Below are 13,643 nucleotides of genomic sequence, written 5' to 3' on the forward strand. Positions count from 1 at the left end.
TCCTACAAAGGCGGGGCCAAGGGAAAGACAATGCCCTCTACACCTGGGCCACTAAGATCTTTGCTAGCAAGGGGAAAGAAACTTTACACGCTCCTCAGTCAGTTTCTACAGCCGGACATTCCACCGTAGGAAATCGCCTCCGCCCCTTGGCTTGGGTCCCCTGGCTCCCGATGAAACTGTGACCCGCCGTCCCCTTCCCAGATCCTGGACTCCAGCCATGTCACTCACCGCACGCTGCAGGTCACGTGGCGGAGTGCTGCTCGCCCCAAGCGTGGCTATTGGTCCGCGTCCCGGGAGTGATCATTGGCTGCGTCCGTCCGGTATTCATGTGTTGAGCCAGGGGAAGGTCTGGGATGGCACCCTTAGCAGGGAGAGGAAAGTTAAAGTGTGCCACGGGCTGCGGGAGCTGGAGTCCAGAGTGCTGCCATCCAAGGAGCAGCTGAGGGGGCCGCCGTCGCAAGCACCGAGCTGAGTCCCTGCACCCACTTTTGCCGTCCTGGTCGCTGACACTGTCACCCCCGCGCAGATGGTGGGGTGGGCTGGAGGGTGTGCCCTCGGTACTCAGGAGCTGTACCCGGTACGTACCTCCCCAAGCCTCAAGCTCAAAGTGCAGGGCCAGGAAATCTGCGGTGAGGGGCGCACGGGGGAACCCCTCTCTGTTCCCTGCCATTTGTCGTCCCACTTACAGTGAGAGACACGCAGGTGGCAGAACACCCTAGCGGGGCTCGGATAGCTTGTCGCTTCCACGTGGTGAAACATCTCAGGGACCCCGAGCTGGGATGGAGCCTCGAGGGGACCCCCGAGCGGGATTAGTCCGCGAAACGTGACCAGGAAAGTTGTCCTGAACAAAAGATGTGGCAAGTTCTGACATGGCATATCCTCAACATGAGATTTAACACTTCTGGAGGATAATTCCAGGTTTTTGCGGCGGAATCTGGAGTCCAGATACAAGTCGCCGGGGCCTCAGTTTCCCGTTACGAGATAGGTGTAAGAAAACTATCTCCAAGTCCTGACTCCATCAAGTTGTGGGGACTTGTCCCTACTTCGGTTCAGATCGCCCTTTGCTGCACACAGCAAGGGCACGCGCACCTTGGGTAGTCCCGGGTCTCCGAGGGCGACAGGCTTGGGGGTAAGATCCACCCGGGAACGCGCGGGGGTGCTCGCGAGGCGCTGCTCAGGCCTGGGCTGTCCCGTCGCCAGGTCCCGCCCTGGGGTGATAACTCGGGCTCCTCCTCCTTGGTCGTCTCCGGGAACTAAGCCCAGGCCCTGCCTCCGGGACACTCCGAGGCTCACGTAGATCAGGAGCAGCAGTCACTCCTGCCACCACTCACAGGCTCTCCCATGAGGCCAGCCAGCAGGGGCCCGGGCTGCGGCGGCGCGGGACAGGTACGTGCAGACCCAGGCGGAGCCGGCTCGCGGGGAGACTGGGGGAGGGATGCAGGCACATCACCGTCCGAGAGTGGCTGGTGGGATCCGGACTCGCGGACCTGTCCCTCCAGGGACCTGTTCGCAGACACCTTTCTGAACCCAGAGAAAAGGCTGTGAACTGCACCGGAGTTTCAGAACAGTGGGAGGCAGGTACGGAGCGAAAACAGTAAAGAGAAAGCTAAAAAAAAAAAAAAAAAAAAGACTTGAGTCGGGGAACTTGTAGAGTTGCTTGAAGGTGGCCGTGTCGCAGCACGAGGGTCCCAGCATGAGGGTCCCGGAGAAAGAAGGGCTTCTTCAGCCTAGGCAGAAGAGGAAATGGTTCATTTGGCAAATACGTGCAGGAGCCAGGGAGAAAGTCGAGACAGCTGTGGGAACGCAGAAGTAGACTAGGGCCATTTAGGGGAAAGTCAGTGGAAAGAGAGCCGTCACAGCCCTGTTAGCAACCCAGGAGGTCAGAGCTGGACCTCAGAAGAGAACCCCCATGCCAGAGAGATCGTTTATTAAACTTCAGCTGGGCAGGGGCTTTCTTAGGCCAGCGTTCAGTGGTGCCTTTGGGCATTATTAGGTGGTGAGGTTTGTCTCAAAGTCGTCTGACTCCTCGTTACACAGCTCTGTTCACAAACATTTATCTCCAAGGATTGAGGGGTACACATTGAGGCTGGAATAATTAGGGTCTAGGTACAAAAGGGAGACAATGTCAACTTTTTACATGTAAAGTACCAGCTAAATATTTGGGAGGAGAACAGAGAATTTCTGGAGGGGGAAGGAGTGGATCGTGGTGTCCAGGGATAACCTGGCTGTGGCTATTTATCTAAGGTAGTGTTGCTGGTGGGTTATTGTTAATCAGGTCTTCAGGTCAGAGGGGAAGAGGTTCAGAAAGAAAGGCACAACCAGAAACTCAGCCACTCAACTGCCTGAAACGAGGAAGGTCATGGGGTTATTCTCTGTTCAGGCTTGTCAATCTTAAAAGAAATATCACTGGACTTCTAAGACTGCCCAGTATCTTGAGAGACCACGTTATTTCACGAGAACGGGGAAGGTATTTCTGCAAGGGTCCCAAACATGGTCCAGTCCTTCGTCAGAAGTAGTTAACCTCGGAGACATTCACGTGAAAGAAAGCAAAGTGTGTGACTGTCCATGGGAAACGGCTCGTACTCCCAGGATCCTGTCCTGCAACTAGTGTCCTGAACCCTACATCACACTCTACCGGCTCAAATGTACATCCTTTCTCTGTTTCTGCTTGTTTCCTCGGTAGAGGGTAAGGCTGGAGCAGCCAGGGTCTGGAGGGAGCAGACGCCTGAGGTACAGCCAAGCATGTGTGGGTGTGGACGTGTCCAGGTGCCTCCCTTAGGGGACTTAACTATTGCCGGACTGTCTCAGGTGCTGGGGGTACTTCTGAGTGTCCATTAGCACCGTCACAGTCCGTTGGGACATCTTGAACCGAAGGTCAGAAAAGCTCAAGTCAAACAAAGCACTTTAGCACACCGTTTCTTGGATGAGAGTCAGGTTAATAAAAGCTGGAATGTTCTGTGAGGACGACCTCACATCATACCCTTGATAGAGGCCACAAGGGTAAATGTCCTTAAGCTGCAGTGATGGCGACATCAGGAAAAATGAAGGGTTTCTAAGCCAGGCCCGCTGATGCAATTTCCCAGGGCAGGAGTCCCAGTGGTTACTCCTGGGCCATTATAACCACGTTTGCCTTTCATGGAAGAGTCTTGCAAAGAAAGCACATTGTATTCTTGAAAACGCCAGTTGGATATTCTCCTTAGCCTTGGCTCTGATTAGAAACATCTCTCCAACTTCAACTCTTGTTCTTAGAGTTGGGCAGATTTACATCCTGGGGTCCGACCACTTCAGCAACGACTTCGGCTCCAATCTTGAACCCACAGGACTAGAACCCAGGAGAGTGCTTTCCAGGGCTGCAGGAGTCTAGTTATCGCTCTGCTTTTGGTATTCTGCTTCCACAGTAGCTTGACAATTTTGCACCGTTTTCCAACAAGCTGCTTCAAAAACTTTCAGGAAAGCGTGGCTGAGGCTGGTCCTGGAGCTTGGGGGAACTGCAGAGGGGCACTTGTGTTGACTCAGACCAGGAGGAAGTGTCTAGCAGAGGAGAGACTTCTGCTCCCCGATTCACTCCTGGCTTTTCAAGGGTGGGCAGTGGGGAAGCTCTGGAATGTGGAGCATGCGCTGTGATGTGCCTGGTGTTCGGTTTTAATGCATAAGGGGTGCAAAAAAAAATACCACGTTAAGGTTGAAACAGAAGGAATATTTCTAACAGTAATTTGTTAAGTAATAAGTCCTGTAAAAAAAAAATGTTAGTCAGCTCACTGATCATTTGTAAAGCCAGTTCAGTCAGAATTTCACTTTCTAGGAACAGTCTTGTGCATGGACATAAGAGCAGACCCAGCAATTTTGCTTGGAAACTTTTCACTGGATGACTTCCTTCACTAGACGGGAAGTAGTGAGACATTGATTTTGCGGGTACAAGAAGTCTGTAGCCATGGCCACTTGGGAGAGTGCCCAGCTTAGAGGCAAAACAGGGTAACCAGGCTTCTTTTGTGCACCCACAAAAACCAATGTAACTAAAAAAACAAAAAAAGTAAAGAGGGAACCTGATATGTCTTTGTTCTCTCTCTCTCTCTCTCTCTCTCTCTCTCTCTCTCTCTCTCTCTCTCTCTCTCTGTAGCCCTGGCTATCCTGGAACCAGCTGTAAAACAGGCTGACTCCAAACTCAGAGATCTCCGTGCCTCTGCCTCCCAAGTGCTAGGACCAAAGATATAGACCACCACTACCTGGCATTTTTTTTTCCATTGTACATTTGTTTAATCAGATTCAGAAGTTGAAAGAAAGAGTACTTACTGAGTCAAATGCAAGGTCCTCCAGCACTTGCCAAAAGATGAGCAACTTGTCAAAAGTTATCACTTCTCAAGCAGCCATGGAGGCCTGTGAGCAAGGCCCCTCCCCGACACACTTTTACCTGCCTCATCCTCCCACTTTAGCCGGAAGAAGAAGGCAGATAGATGTTTCGAACCTACAGTCTCAGATTTGAGACTTCAATCCAGGTTTTATTACTGGCTTCTTCAGCTCAGACCATGGTTAAGTGTCATAAGGAGACCGATAAAAAGGTGTGCGTGTGGCTTTAGTGAGGTAAGTGTCAGGGTGGTTTTGAATGTTTTCTTAAGGTTCGTTTCTTTTTCTGATTATAGAAGCAGTATTGTTTTAGAAGATATATATATATATATAAGGAAATACAAGGCAGGAAACAACTTTAAGGAAATATGTCACATGCATAGTCTGACATTTTTAACCATAAAATGGTCCCTGCTATCTTTTTTTGGGGGGGGGGGGCTTTTTGAGACAGGGCTTCTCTGTGTAGCTTTTGGAGCCTGTCCTGGAACTCACTTTGTAGACCAAGCTGGCCTCGAACTCACAGAGATTCACCTGCCTCTGTCTCCCGAGTGCTGGGATTAAAGGTGTGCGCCACCACCACCACCACCACCACCACCACTGCTGCCCTGCAATCTCTGCATTTTCTTTTCTTTTCTTTTTTTTTTGTTTTTCGAGACAGGGTTTCTCTGTAGCTTTGGAGCCTGTCCTGGACTAGCTCTGTAGACCAGGCTGGTCTCGAACTCACAGAGATCCGCCTGGCTCTGCCTCCCGAGTGCTGGGATTAAAGGCGTGCGCCGCCACTGCTCTTGTACTCTAGGGTCATTCTTAAGTCAAATAAAGGTTCCTTGAACAACAACATTGTAATCCTGCTAGTGTCAGATACCCGAGATGACTCTAAGTCTGATGGGAGGGTGGCATATGTATCGTGGATTTATTGACTGAGGGACAATTGGCTTCCCAGGAAGAAGCAGGTCTCCACCAGGTGGGATGGCCTCATGTAGCTCAGAATGAGTGCTGCATAATTTAAATGATTGTTTACTTATGGAATTTTCGGGTTTTTGTTTTTGTTTGTTTGTTTGTTTAGAGACAGGGTTTCTATGTGTAGTTTTGGTGCCTGTCCTGGATCTGTTCTGTAGACCAGGCTGGCCTTGAACTCACAGAGATCCAACCAGCTCTGCCTCCTGAGTGCTGGGATTAAAGGCATGCACCACCACTGCACGGAGCTGCAATTTTTATTTTAATATTTTTTGAAGCACTATTGACTGTAAAGAGCTGAAACCATGGGAAACAAAACCAATGGGAGTATACTTTATCTGTGCTCATTTTTCTGTAAACACAGTATTTTCTCTTGTGTCTGTATTTGTGTACAATTTTGTCTCCTCCTTTTCACATTAACAATATATGATAAAAATTTATCTAGGCACAGTGACTCATGCCTTTAATCCCAGCACTTGGGAAGCAGAGGCAGGAAGATCTCTGGCTAGCCTGGTCTACATATCTAGTTCCAGGTCAACCAGGGTATATAGTGAGATGCTGTCCCCCCCAAAAATGAAAATACAAAGTCCAAAATGAAAATAAATATTTTCCATGCCACTTAAAAAATACTTTTTCAAATAATGAAGTTAGTTGTATATAATCAAATAATATGGATATGGTACAGTTGGTTTTATGAGGCATTCTTATTAGACATTCTCATTATTTCTCTTACTAATTTCCGTAAATTTTAATTACTTATTTAGGGTAAATGACATTGTATGTAACATTAGAATAGAGATGATAAGAACACTTAGAAAGATTATACCAATTTTGATAATAAAAAAATGCCTTTTATAGCCATACAGTGCTGGCACACGCCTTTAATCCCAGCACTCGGGAGGCAGAGGCAGGCAGATCTCTGAGTTCAAGGCCAGCCTGGTCTACAGAGTGAGTTCCAGGACAGTCAAGGATATGCAGAGAAACCCTGTCTTGAAAACACCCCCCCACCCAAAGTCTTATAATTCTTTCCTCATCCAATAGGTAAAAACAGATATTTCCAATATAAAATTTCTTTAGTTTTGAATTTAGCTAATTAGTTATAGAAAGACTGTCACTGCACAGCCCAGGCAGTCATTGAACCTGCAGTCTCCCTCCACCACCCTTCTGAGTAGCTGAGGTTACAAGCGTGCATCATCACAGCCAACTTCAGTTCGAATTTCTTAAATTACTTTTCAGGCTGGATAGTTTGCATGTTTGAGAGCCACTTTTACATTTCTTTCATGGTTTTAAGCTAATATTTAATGTGGTTACATTTGTTCTCTATTCTTTTCTTTTTCTTTTTTTTTCTTTTTCTTGAGACTGAATTTCTCTGTGTATCCCTGGTTATCCTGAAACTCTGCAGACCAGGTTGCCCTTGTACTCAGAGATCCACCTGCTTCTGCCTCCCAAGCCCTGGAACTTAGAGGCATGCGCCACCACCACCACCACACAGCTGCTTCTAATTCTTATGACAACTCCTATCACCTATATACAAAACAAATATCTATTAGTATGTCAAAGTATAAAGAAATAAACTGCTCGTCCTTTTTCTAAAGAAAGGTATACTAGAACATAGAACTCCCATAAGTTTAGTGAAAATAAGTCTGTGTCCATTCTCATCGCTGAGTCCCTGTGTATAATAGCATAATGTCTGATGCATTAGACATAATGTCATAATGTCTAATGACTGGGTAACCACCCAGTCAATGTTTGTGCTATAAATTTGATGCTTCTGTATTAGATTAAGTCAGTATTTATTATTAAAGACGTGAAGAGCTCACACTTAATATTGTTAAAATGGTTATCTTTCAAAAAGATGAAAGTAGTAGAAATACAAATTAATGCAGTTACTACAGAAAATGCTGTGGTGTTTTCTCAAAAAATATCAAAAATAAAATGACTATGTGATCCAGCGATTCTGCTTCAGGATGCATACTGAAAGGATGGGAAACCAGTACATTGAGGTGACGTCCATAGTCCCATATTCACCACTCATAGCTAAGATAGGAAATCTAGCTTAGTGTCTCTCAGTGGATGAATGGACAAAGAACATGTGGGATGTATGCACAGCGGAGTGCTGTTCATAGAGACAAGTATGAGATGATGTCATTGTGGAAACATGGAGATGAGTCTAGAGGGCACTGCGCTAAGTGCAATAAGCCAATCACAGAAAGACAAATGCACATGCTTAGGTAGAATTTAAAGAGGTAAGACACTGAATATGAAATAGAATGGTGGCTGCAATGGTTAAGAACAATGTACACTTGAAAATTGCTTAGAGTAGATTTTAAATATCCTCACCTCCCAAGTATGTGAAGAAATGCACATTAAGTATGTCAACCATTCCACAATTCGTACATACAATTTTTATTGCATCTATTTATTGAGTGTGGGTACATGTGTGCCTGGTGCACGTAGAAGGTCAAAGGACAATGGTGGGAACTGCTTCCCTCTATCCTATGTGGGTCCCAGGGATTGAAGTGAAGTTGTAAGGCTTGGTGGCAACACCTTTACTCACTGAGCCCTTTCATCAGCCTTAAAATAGAAACAAGTTTCATTTGTCAAATAATGGTGCGCAGTGTTTACTAAATACAACTGTAAGATCAGCTATCTGTGGCGTATATACTCCACAAAAAAGGGGGGAGTGAGTTCCACTCTCGTTTCTTTGTTGGTTTTAATCTTAGCTTCTCTTTCCATCCGCCTGCCCCCCCGCCCCTCCCAATCTGCCCTGAAACCTGTGTGTCCTGTGAGACCACATGGGAGTGTGAGTCCAGATGAAAGGCAACATTGTTTGTCAGTCTCTGCCAGGACGAGGGTTTAAACGTCTCTCTGACCTCTTTACTGTTCTCTCTCATCTCCCTTTGGCCAGACCTCCAGCCCGCTCATCTAGCCCCGTGATGGCTGTGGACATACAGTACAGCTACAGCAGCATGGCCCCTTCTCTGCGCAGGGAGCGCTTCACCTTCAAGATCTCCCCAAAGCTGAGCAAGCCACTGAGACCTTGTATTCAGCTGGGCAGCAAGGATAAGGCCAGCGGGATGGTGGCCCCCACAGTGCAGGAGAAGAAGGTGAAGAAGCGGGTGTCCTTCGCTGACAACCAGGGGCTGGCCCTGACAATGGTCAAAGTGTTCTCGGAATTCGATGACCCACTAGATATCCCGTTTAACATCACCGAGCTCCTAGACAACATCGTGAGTCTGACGACAGCAGAGAGCGAGAGCTTTGTTTTGGATTTTCCGCAGCCTTCGGCAGATTACTTAGACTTCAGAAACCGACTTCAGACCAACCATGTCTGCCTCGAAAACTGTGTACTGAAGGACAAAGCCATCGCAGGCACCGTGAAGGTCCAGAACCTGGCATTCGAGAAGGTTGTGAAGATCAGAATGACATTTGACACCTGGAAAAGCTTCACAGACTTCCCTTGTCGGTATGTGAAGGACACTTATGCTGGTTCAGACAGGGACACATTCTCCTTTGACATCAGCTTGCCTGAGAAAATTCAGTCTTATGAAAGAATAGAGTTTGCCGTGTGTTACGAGTGTAATGGCCAGGCATACTGGGACAGCAACAAAGGCAAAAATTACAGGATCATCCGAGCCGAACTCCAGTCCACTCAGGGAATGATTGAGCCTTACAATGGACCGGACTTGGGAATATCCTTTGACCAGTTTGGAAGCCCCCGGTGTTCCTACGGCCTATTCCCAGAGTGGCCAAGTTACCTGGGATATGAAAAGCTGGGTCCCTACTACTAGTGACTGCAATTGACAGTCTGACTGATGCAGATGCAGTAGAGGATGCAAGACAAGAGTGAAGTTGAACTGCCATTAGGCATGGCTTTTGAAAAGATAGGATCCTGTTCGCCTTTTTTTGTAAACCAGCAAGTCCAACGTGTTTCCATCACAGCTGGTTACTTGCTCAGAGGATAGCAGCTGTGCTGGTCCTCTGTGGCATCCAGGTTGGCCACAAAAGAATACACAGGATGGTGCCAGGGTGGTCTGGAGAGGAGCCAAGCTAGCAAGAATGGAAGAAGCTGGCCTCTCCTCCACCCTTGCATGTGGAAAGTCAGTCACCCAGAAGCCACCGGTCTCCAACCCTGTCCAGCCTTACCATTGACCTCGGGGTCCCACCCCACCCACGCTTTCCCACGTGTTGCCTTCATTCCACATGTCCTCGGAGCCACCTTTTTCTCAACTCCGTGACACACTGGCCTGATACCCTGTAGCTTCCAAAGAGCAATGGAGGCAGCCCCTTTCTGTGACAGCTCATGCTCTGCATTTCCCTTCTCCCCCACAGTCCGGCCAGTGATCCGGACAAGATAATCAAAGACAAACAAGCAGTTCGTGGCTGGGACAGGCATTTCCTCTCCCCTCTTCCTGACCTCTTCTTTATATTCCAACAGAGAGCAACACGCCAGCGACTGGAAAGTCACTGGTCTCCATGTGGCGTCATGGGGTATAGCCTGGTGACAAGGTGGGACAGTCACAAGTTTTAGCTTTTGCGTTTTGGGGGTGCTTTCTACGCACTCAGTTTCACCCCGAATTACCAGAAGTCTCAAGGACTAGGTCTATCTCCACTTGCCTGGCTGGCGTGTGAGCTGCTTTAGTTATGGGAGAATCGTGGCTCTCTCCTCCTGGACCGTCCACTTCAGTGCCACATCTGAGACTTTCAAATGGCGTGTCCGGCACACCCTGGAAGCCTCCAGAAAATGCTTAGATTTGTCTGCAGTATACAGTCATATTTGGGATGCTTCGCAAGCTCCCGAGGACGTTGGTTGGGAGCTTTTCTTGATGGTGTGTATTGTAAAGGGGAGGGGGGGTAAACTTGGAGTTTTCCTAGGCTATTTTAAACGTTTGTCAACTCTGAGGTATCAGAGATGAATTTTTTCCTCAACCTATTGGACTGCAGCGCATTATCAGGTGGTATTTTGAGACTCCTGGAACTGTTACTGTTATATGGTCCCCCAGAACCTGTGATTTTTCTCTTGGGCAAATTAAAATTATAGGGAAGTTTGAAAGCTATTTTTGCATGCATATTTGTAGACCTCTAGGGGCGTTGTTTTTTTGTTTTGGAAGACTGGTAAAAATGTCTGTTTAATTTTCTTACCGAATCGAGGTTTCCCTGAGGCATGAGGGAAAGAGGTGTAGAGGGGCGGGGCGCTGGACAGGACCCTGCGTCCTCTGGCTTCATATGTTAGCAGCAGGCAGGTATCAAATGTTTTTGATCCTAGCACGTGTGGTTTCTTTTTTATCTTTTTTTTTTTTTCACCTTTGAAGTTTAAAGTGTTTTGACTTTTTAAGTCCTGTTTTTGCCTGATTTTCTTATCCCTAAAACTGGTACTAGTTTGTAATCTGTGCTTTGTGTTTTGTGGCCCTCCCAGAGGGGCAGTGCTCTGGGGTTGCGTGCTGATATCTGGGCTAATCACGTTCATAAGTCAGGCTGAAATTGAGCGGGTTTGTGTGTTATCTAAGCATACCATGTATCTGTTAGATGGATGTACTTTAAATGTTCCAGTTATGGTGATTGGAGCTGCTAGATTTAAATTGGACGCAAGCAAAACTGATCTCTTATGGGTCATACGGTTTACCTCATGCTAAGAAGTATTCTTCTTTCTCTGATGCGGTAAGGCAGCCAGATGCACTGTTACTTACCGAGGGGCAGACTGAAGAAAAGGGCCCCCAAGTAACTACGGAATGAAGTCTTTTCAGTGGTGTGGAATGATGGTCTTCAGACATTCCGTGTCAAAATATGAAATATGGTGATTCCACATTATGTATCCCTCCTGAAGCAGACATAAACCCCCACCCCTTTTACCCAGATTTGCCCCAGCTTTCTTGCTAGGGGCACTGGTTGAAAGTCCCCAGCCAGCACACCTGGGATGTGTACCCCACTGCTCAGCCCAGAGGACATGTCTTCACCTGCCTGCCAAGACCCTCCCCACCGAAGCAGCCTGTGTGCCTGACTTCCCTCACTGAGACTCTGAAGAATCTTCCTTCTGTTTTCTGCCTCCAACACAGTCCTTCCCCTTTTGACCCAGACTGTCCCATGACTCTGAGATAGATAGCCTCAGGAGCTGCATTGAGAGACTCTATGCTTCGTTCATAGTTCACTATTGTAGACAAACCTACATATCTCAGAGGGTGACAGGCTTCTGGCTTGAAGATCCCACTGCAAGCTTGACCTGAACATGTGCCTTTGTGCAACTCTTGGTTATGGTGATGAATGGACCCTAATCCCAGTGTCCATTCCCGACACTATAATCCAGGAAGAGAAAGCAACTCCGTTTTTGTTTCGTATTTATTTTCCCATATTCCCTGGGGTGCCTTTGCAAAATGGCTACAATAAATAAGCTGGGCTATAAAAGGTTATATGCTAAACAAGTTTTCCATGTTTCTTGCAAGAAGCATTTGAGTGTTGTTAAGAATTCATTATAGGAAAGCTAGTAAGAAATCGTGGAAGTCTGTAGTTCTCCAGAAACTGAAGCACCTTGAGCCCACGGTTGGAGTTGTTTCATCCCTGAGATGTAAGCTGGGTGGCTCATTGTTCTGGAAAGGTCTTCGCTTACCTGTGTCTCCTGGCATGATCACAGAAACGAGATAAGATGTTCTGGAAATCATGGGATATCACCTATAACGGGATCTTCCAGAGACAATGTGGCAGCGTTCCTGAAGTGGAGGATAGGAAGTAAAGGAATAATAGTTTCACCTGCTGAAGGCTGTCAGCTCAACCCGCAAAGCTGTGAGTGTTTCCGCGGCTTTGCTGCTAGTTCCCAGAGACCCCTGGGGCACGAGGACTTCTAGACTCCACGTGTGATGATGTCACACTTTTGCTTTAATGTGAATATTCAACTGACGACTTGTCATCCTTGTATGCCTCAAAGTGCCTTGTCCAAAAACTTCTGCATGTTTTTAAGAAATATTTTTGTACACAATGGTAGAGGGGAAATGCACTTTAAAAATCACAAGAATGGATGTTTTTGTGTGTGTGGTGGGAGAGGATGGTTGGTTTGTATCTGTCTCAAAAGCAAAAATGTAATAAATACCGGAAAAAAAAATGAAACTTTTTTAGCGTCTATTTTTAGCCTCTGAGGAAGGAGAGCCATAGTTTAAAGTCAGTGTGTGTGTGGGGGGGGGGCGGGGGTGTTTTGTTTTCTGTACATGTCTTGTTAGGTTTGTTTGTTTGTTTGTTTGTTTTTAAGGTACAGGTTGTATTCAGTGGATGGGGGAAAGCTGAAAGCCTTGCAGGCGGGGAAGGGGTCCATTGCTTCAGGCTGTCTGGCAGTGAAGCAGGAGCTAGCCTTCACCACCCATAGTCGAGAGCCAGGGAAGGAGAGCAGAGGTGGCTACTGTCCGAGACCCATCTTAGTCTCCCAAGGTCATGGTTCTTCCTTCCCTCTCACAGCCCTCGCAGGGTAGAGCGGACATATGCGCGGATTCGGACAATCATGGGTAAACTCCCTGTGGCTGTCACAACTTTGAACTGCTTCACCACACAGACTCAGGATCCAGGGAAAGAAGCCATCTGTTGGTGTGGCCTCCCCTCTCCCATTGGACAGCAGACAGGCACCCTAAAAGAGATTTTCAGAAAGTTCAAAAGAACAGATAAAGGAGAAATGGGGAGGGGTAAAGTGCCTGCAGCCTTCAGCCTCCCCGGGAAAGCCCACGGCTCAGTAGGGTGGACAAAAACGGTGCCTCTAGTGTGCAGAAGCAGCCATGAGCTCCATCTATCCATAGCTGCCACGGCTTGAATGTGAAATGTCTTCCAGACCGGTCCGAAGCAGGCCGTGCTATTTTGGGAGGTGGTAGGAAGTTTAAAAGGTGGAGCTTGATTGGAGGAGGTACATCATTATGGAGGAAGGTGTGCCTTTTGGGCACACCTTCCCGTCTCTCTCTCCCTCTTTCCTGGCTGCCCTGAAGTGAGCTACTTGGGACCCCCACACCTTTTTCCACTGTGGTGTTCTGATTCACCGAAGGACCAGAACGGTAGAGTAGACTGACCATGAACCAAAAGAAGTCTCTCCTGCATCTCCAGTTGCTCTCTCAGACATTTGTCACAGCTGTGTGAAACCGATACAATTTAAACTCTGCTTACAGTTGCCATCACAGAAATTGGAAGGCAAAGCAACACTGCTTTTTACTAATATGAAATTCAGTAGAGTTTTATAATTATTAACGTGAATCTGTCATCTTATCTCTAAGATGACTGGGGTAAAAACAGGAAGTAAAAGAGAAACAATGTCCCCAGAATTGCAAGTGCCCAGCACTGAAACATTCAGCTGGACAATGGCTGCCCAGCTGCTTTATGCAAAACAG

The 13,643-nt window shown here is 47.3% G+C and overlaps 1 protein-coding gene across 2 annotated transcripts; it reads left to right on the forward strand.

The window, feature by feature from the left end:
- Positions 1-234: 234 nt before the first annotated feature.
- On the forward strand, positions 235-12,881 carry Ppp1r3b (protein phosphatase 1 regulatory subunit 3B). Of its 2 annotated transcripts, none has more exons than XM_052752015.1 (2): positions 235-577; positions 8,204-12,881. In XM_052752015.1, the coding sequence occupies exon 2, from the start codon at positions 8,232-8,234 to the stop codon at positions 9,084-9,086; it is 855 nt and encodes a 284-aa protein (XP_052607975.1). In that variant the 5' UTR covers positions 235-577; positions 8,204-8,231; the 3' UTR covers positions 9,087-12,881. The 2 variants fall into 2 exon arrangements, with proteins under 2 accessions (XP_052607975.1, XP_052607973.1); XM_052752013.1 differs by lacking the exon at positions 235-577 and adding an exon at positions 600-1,386 and having other exon boundaries at positions 8,204-12,880.
- Positions 12,882-13,643: the final 762 nt, after the last annotated feature.

Source organism: Peromyscus californicus, unplaced genomic scaffold (assembly GCF_007827085.1).
Source record: "Peromyscus californicus insignis strain IS unplaced genomic scaffold, ASM782708v3 Scaffold_23__1_contigs__length_62951481, whole genome shotgun sequence".
In the NCBI taxonomy this organism is placed as follows: Eukaryota; Metazoa; Chordata; class Mammalia; order Rodentia; family Cricetidae; genus Peromyscus; species Peromyscus californicus.

Bases quoted from the DNA above. Each gene is read 5' to 3' on its own strand.
- Ppp1r3b (XM_052752015.1), top strand. From the start codon at position 8,232: ATGGCTGTGGACATACAGTACAGCTACAGCAGCATGGCCCCTTCTCTG.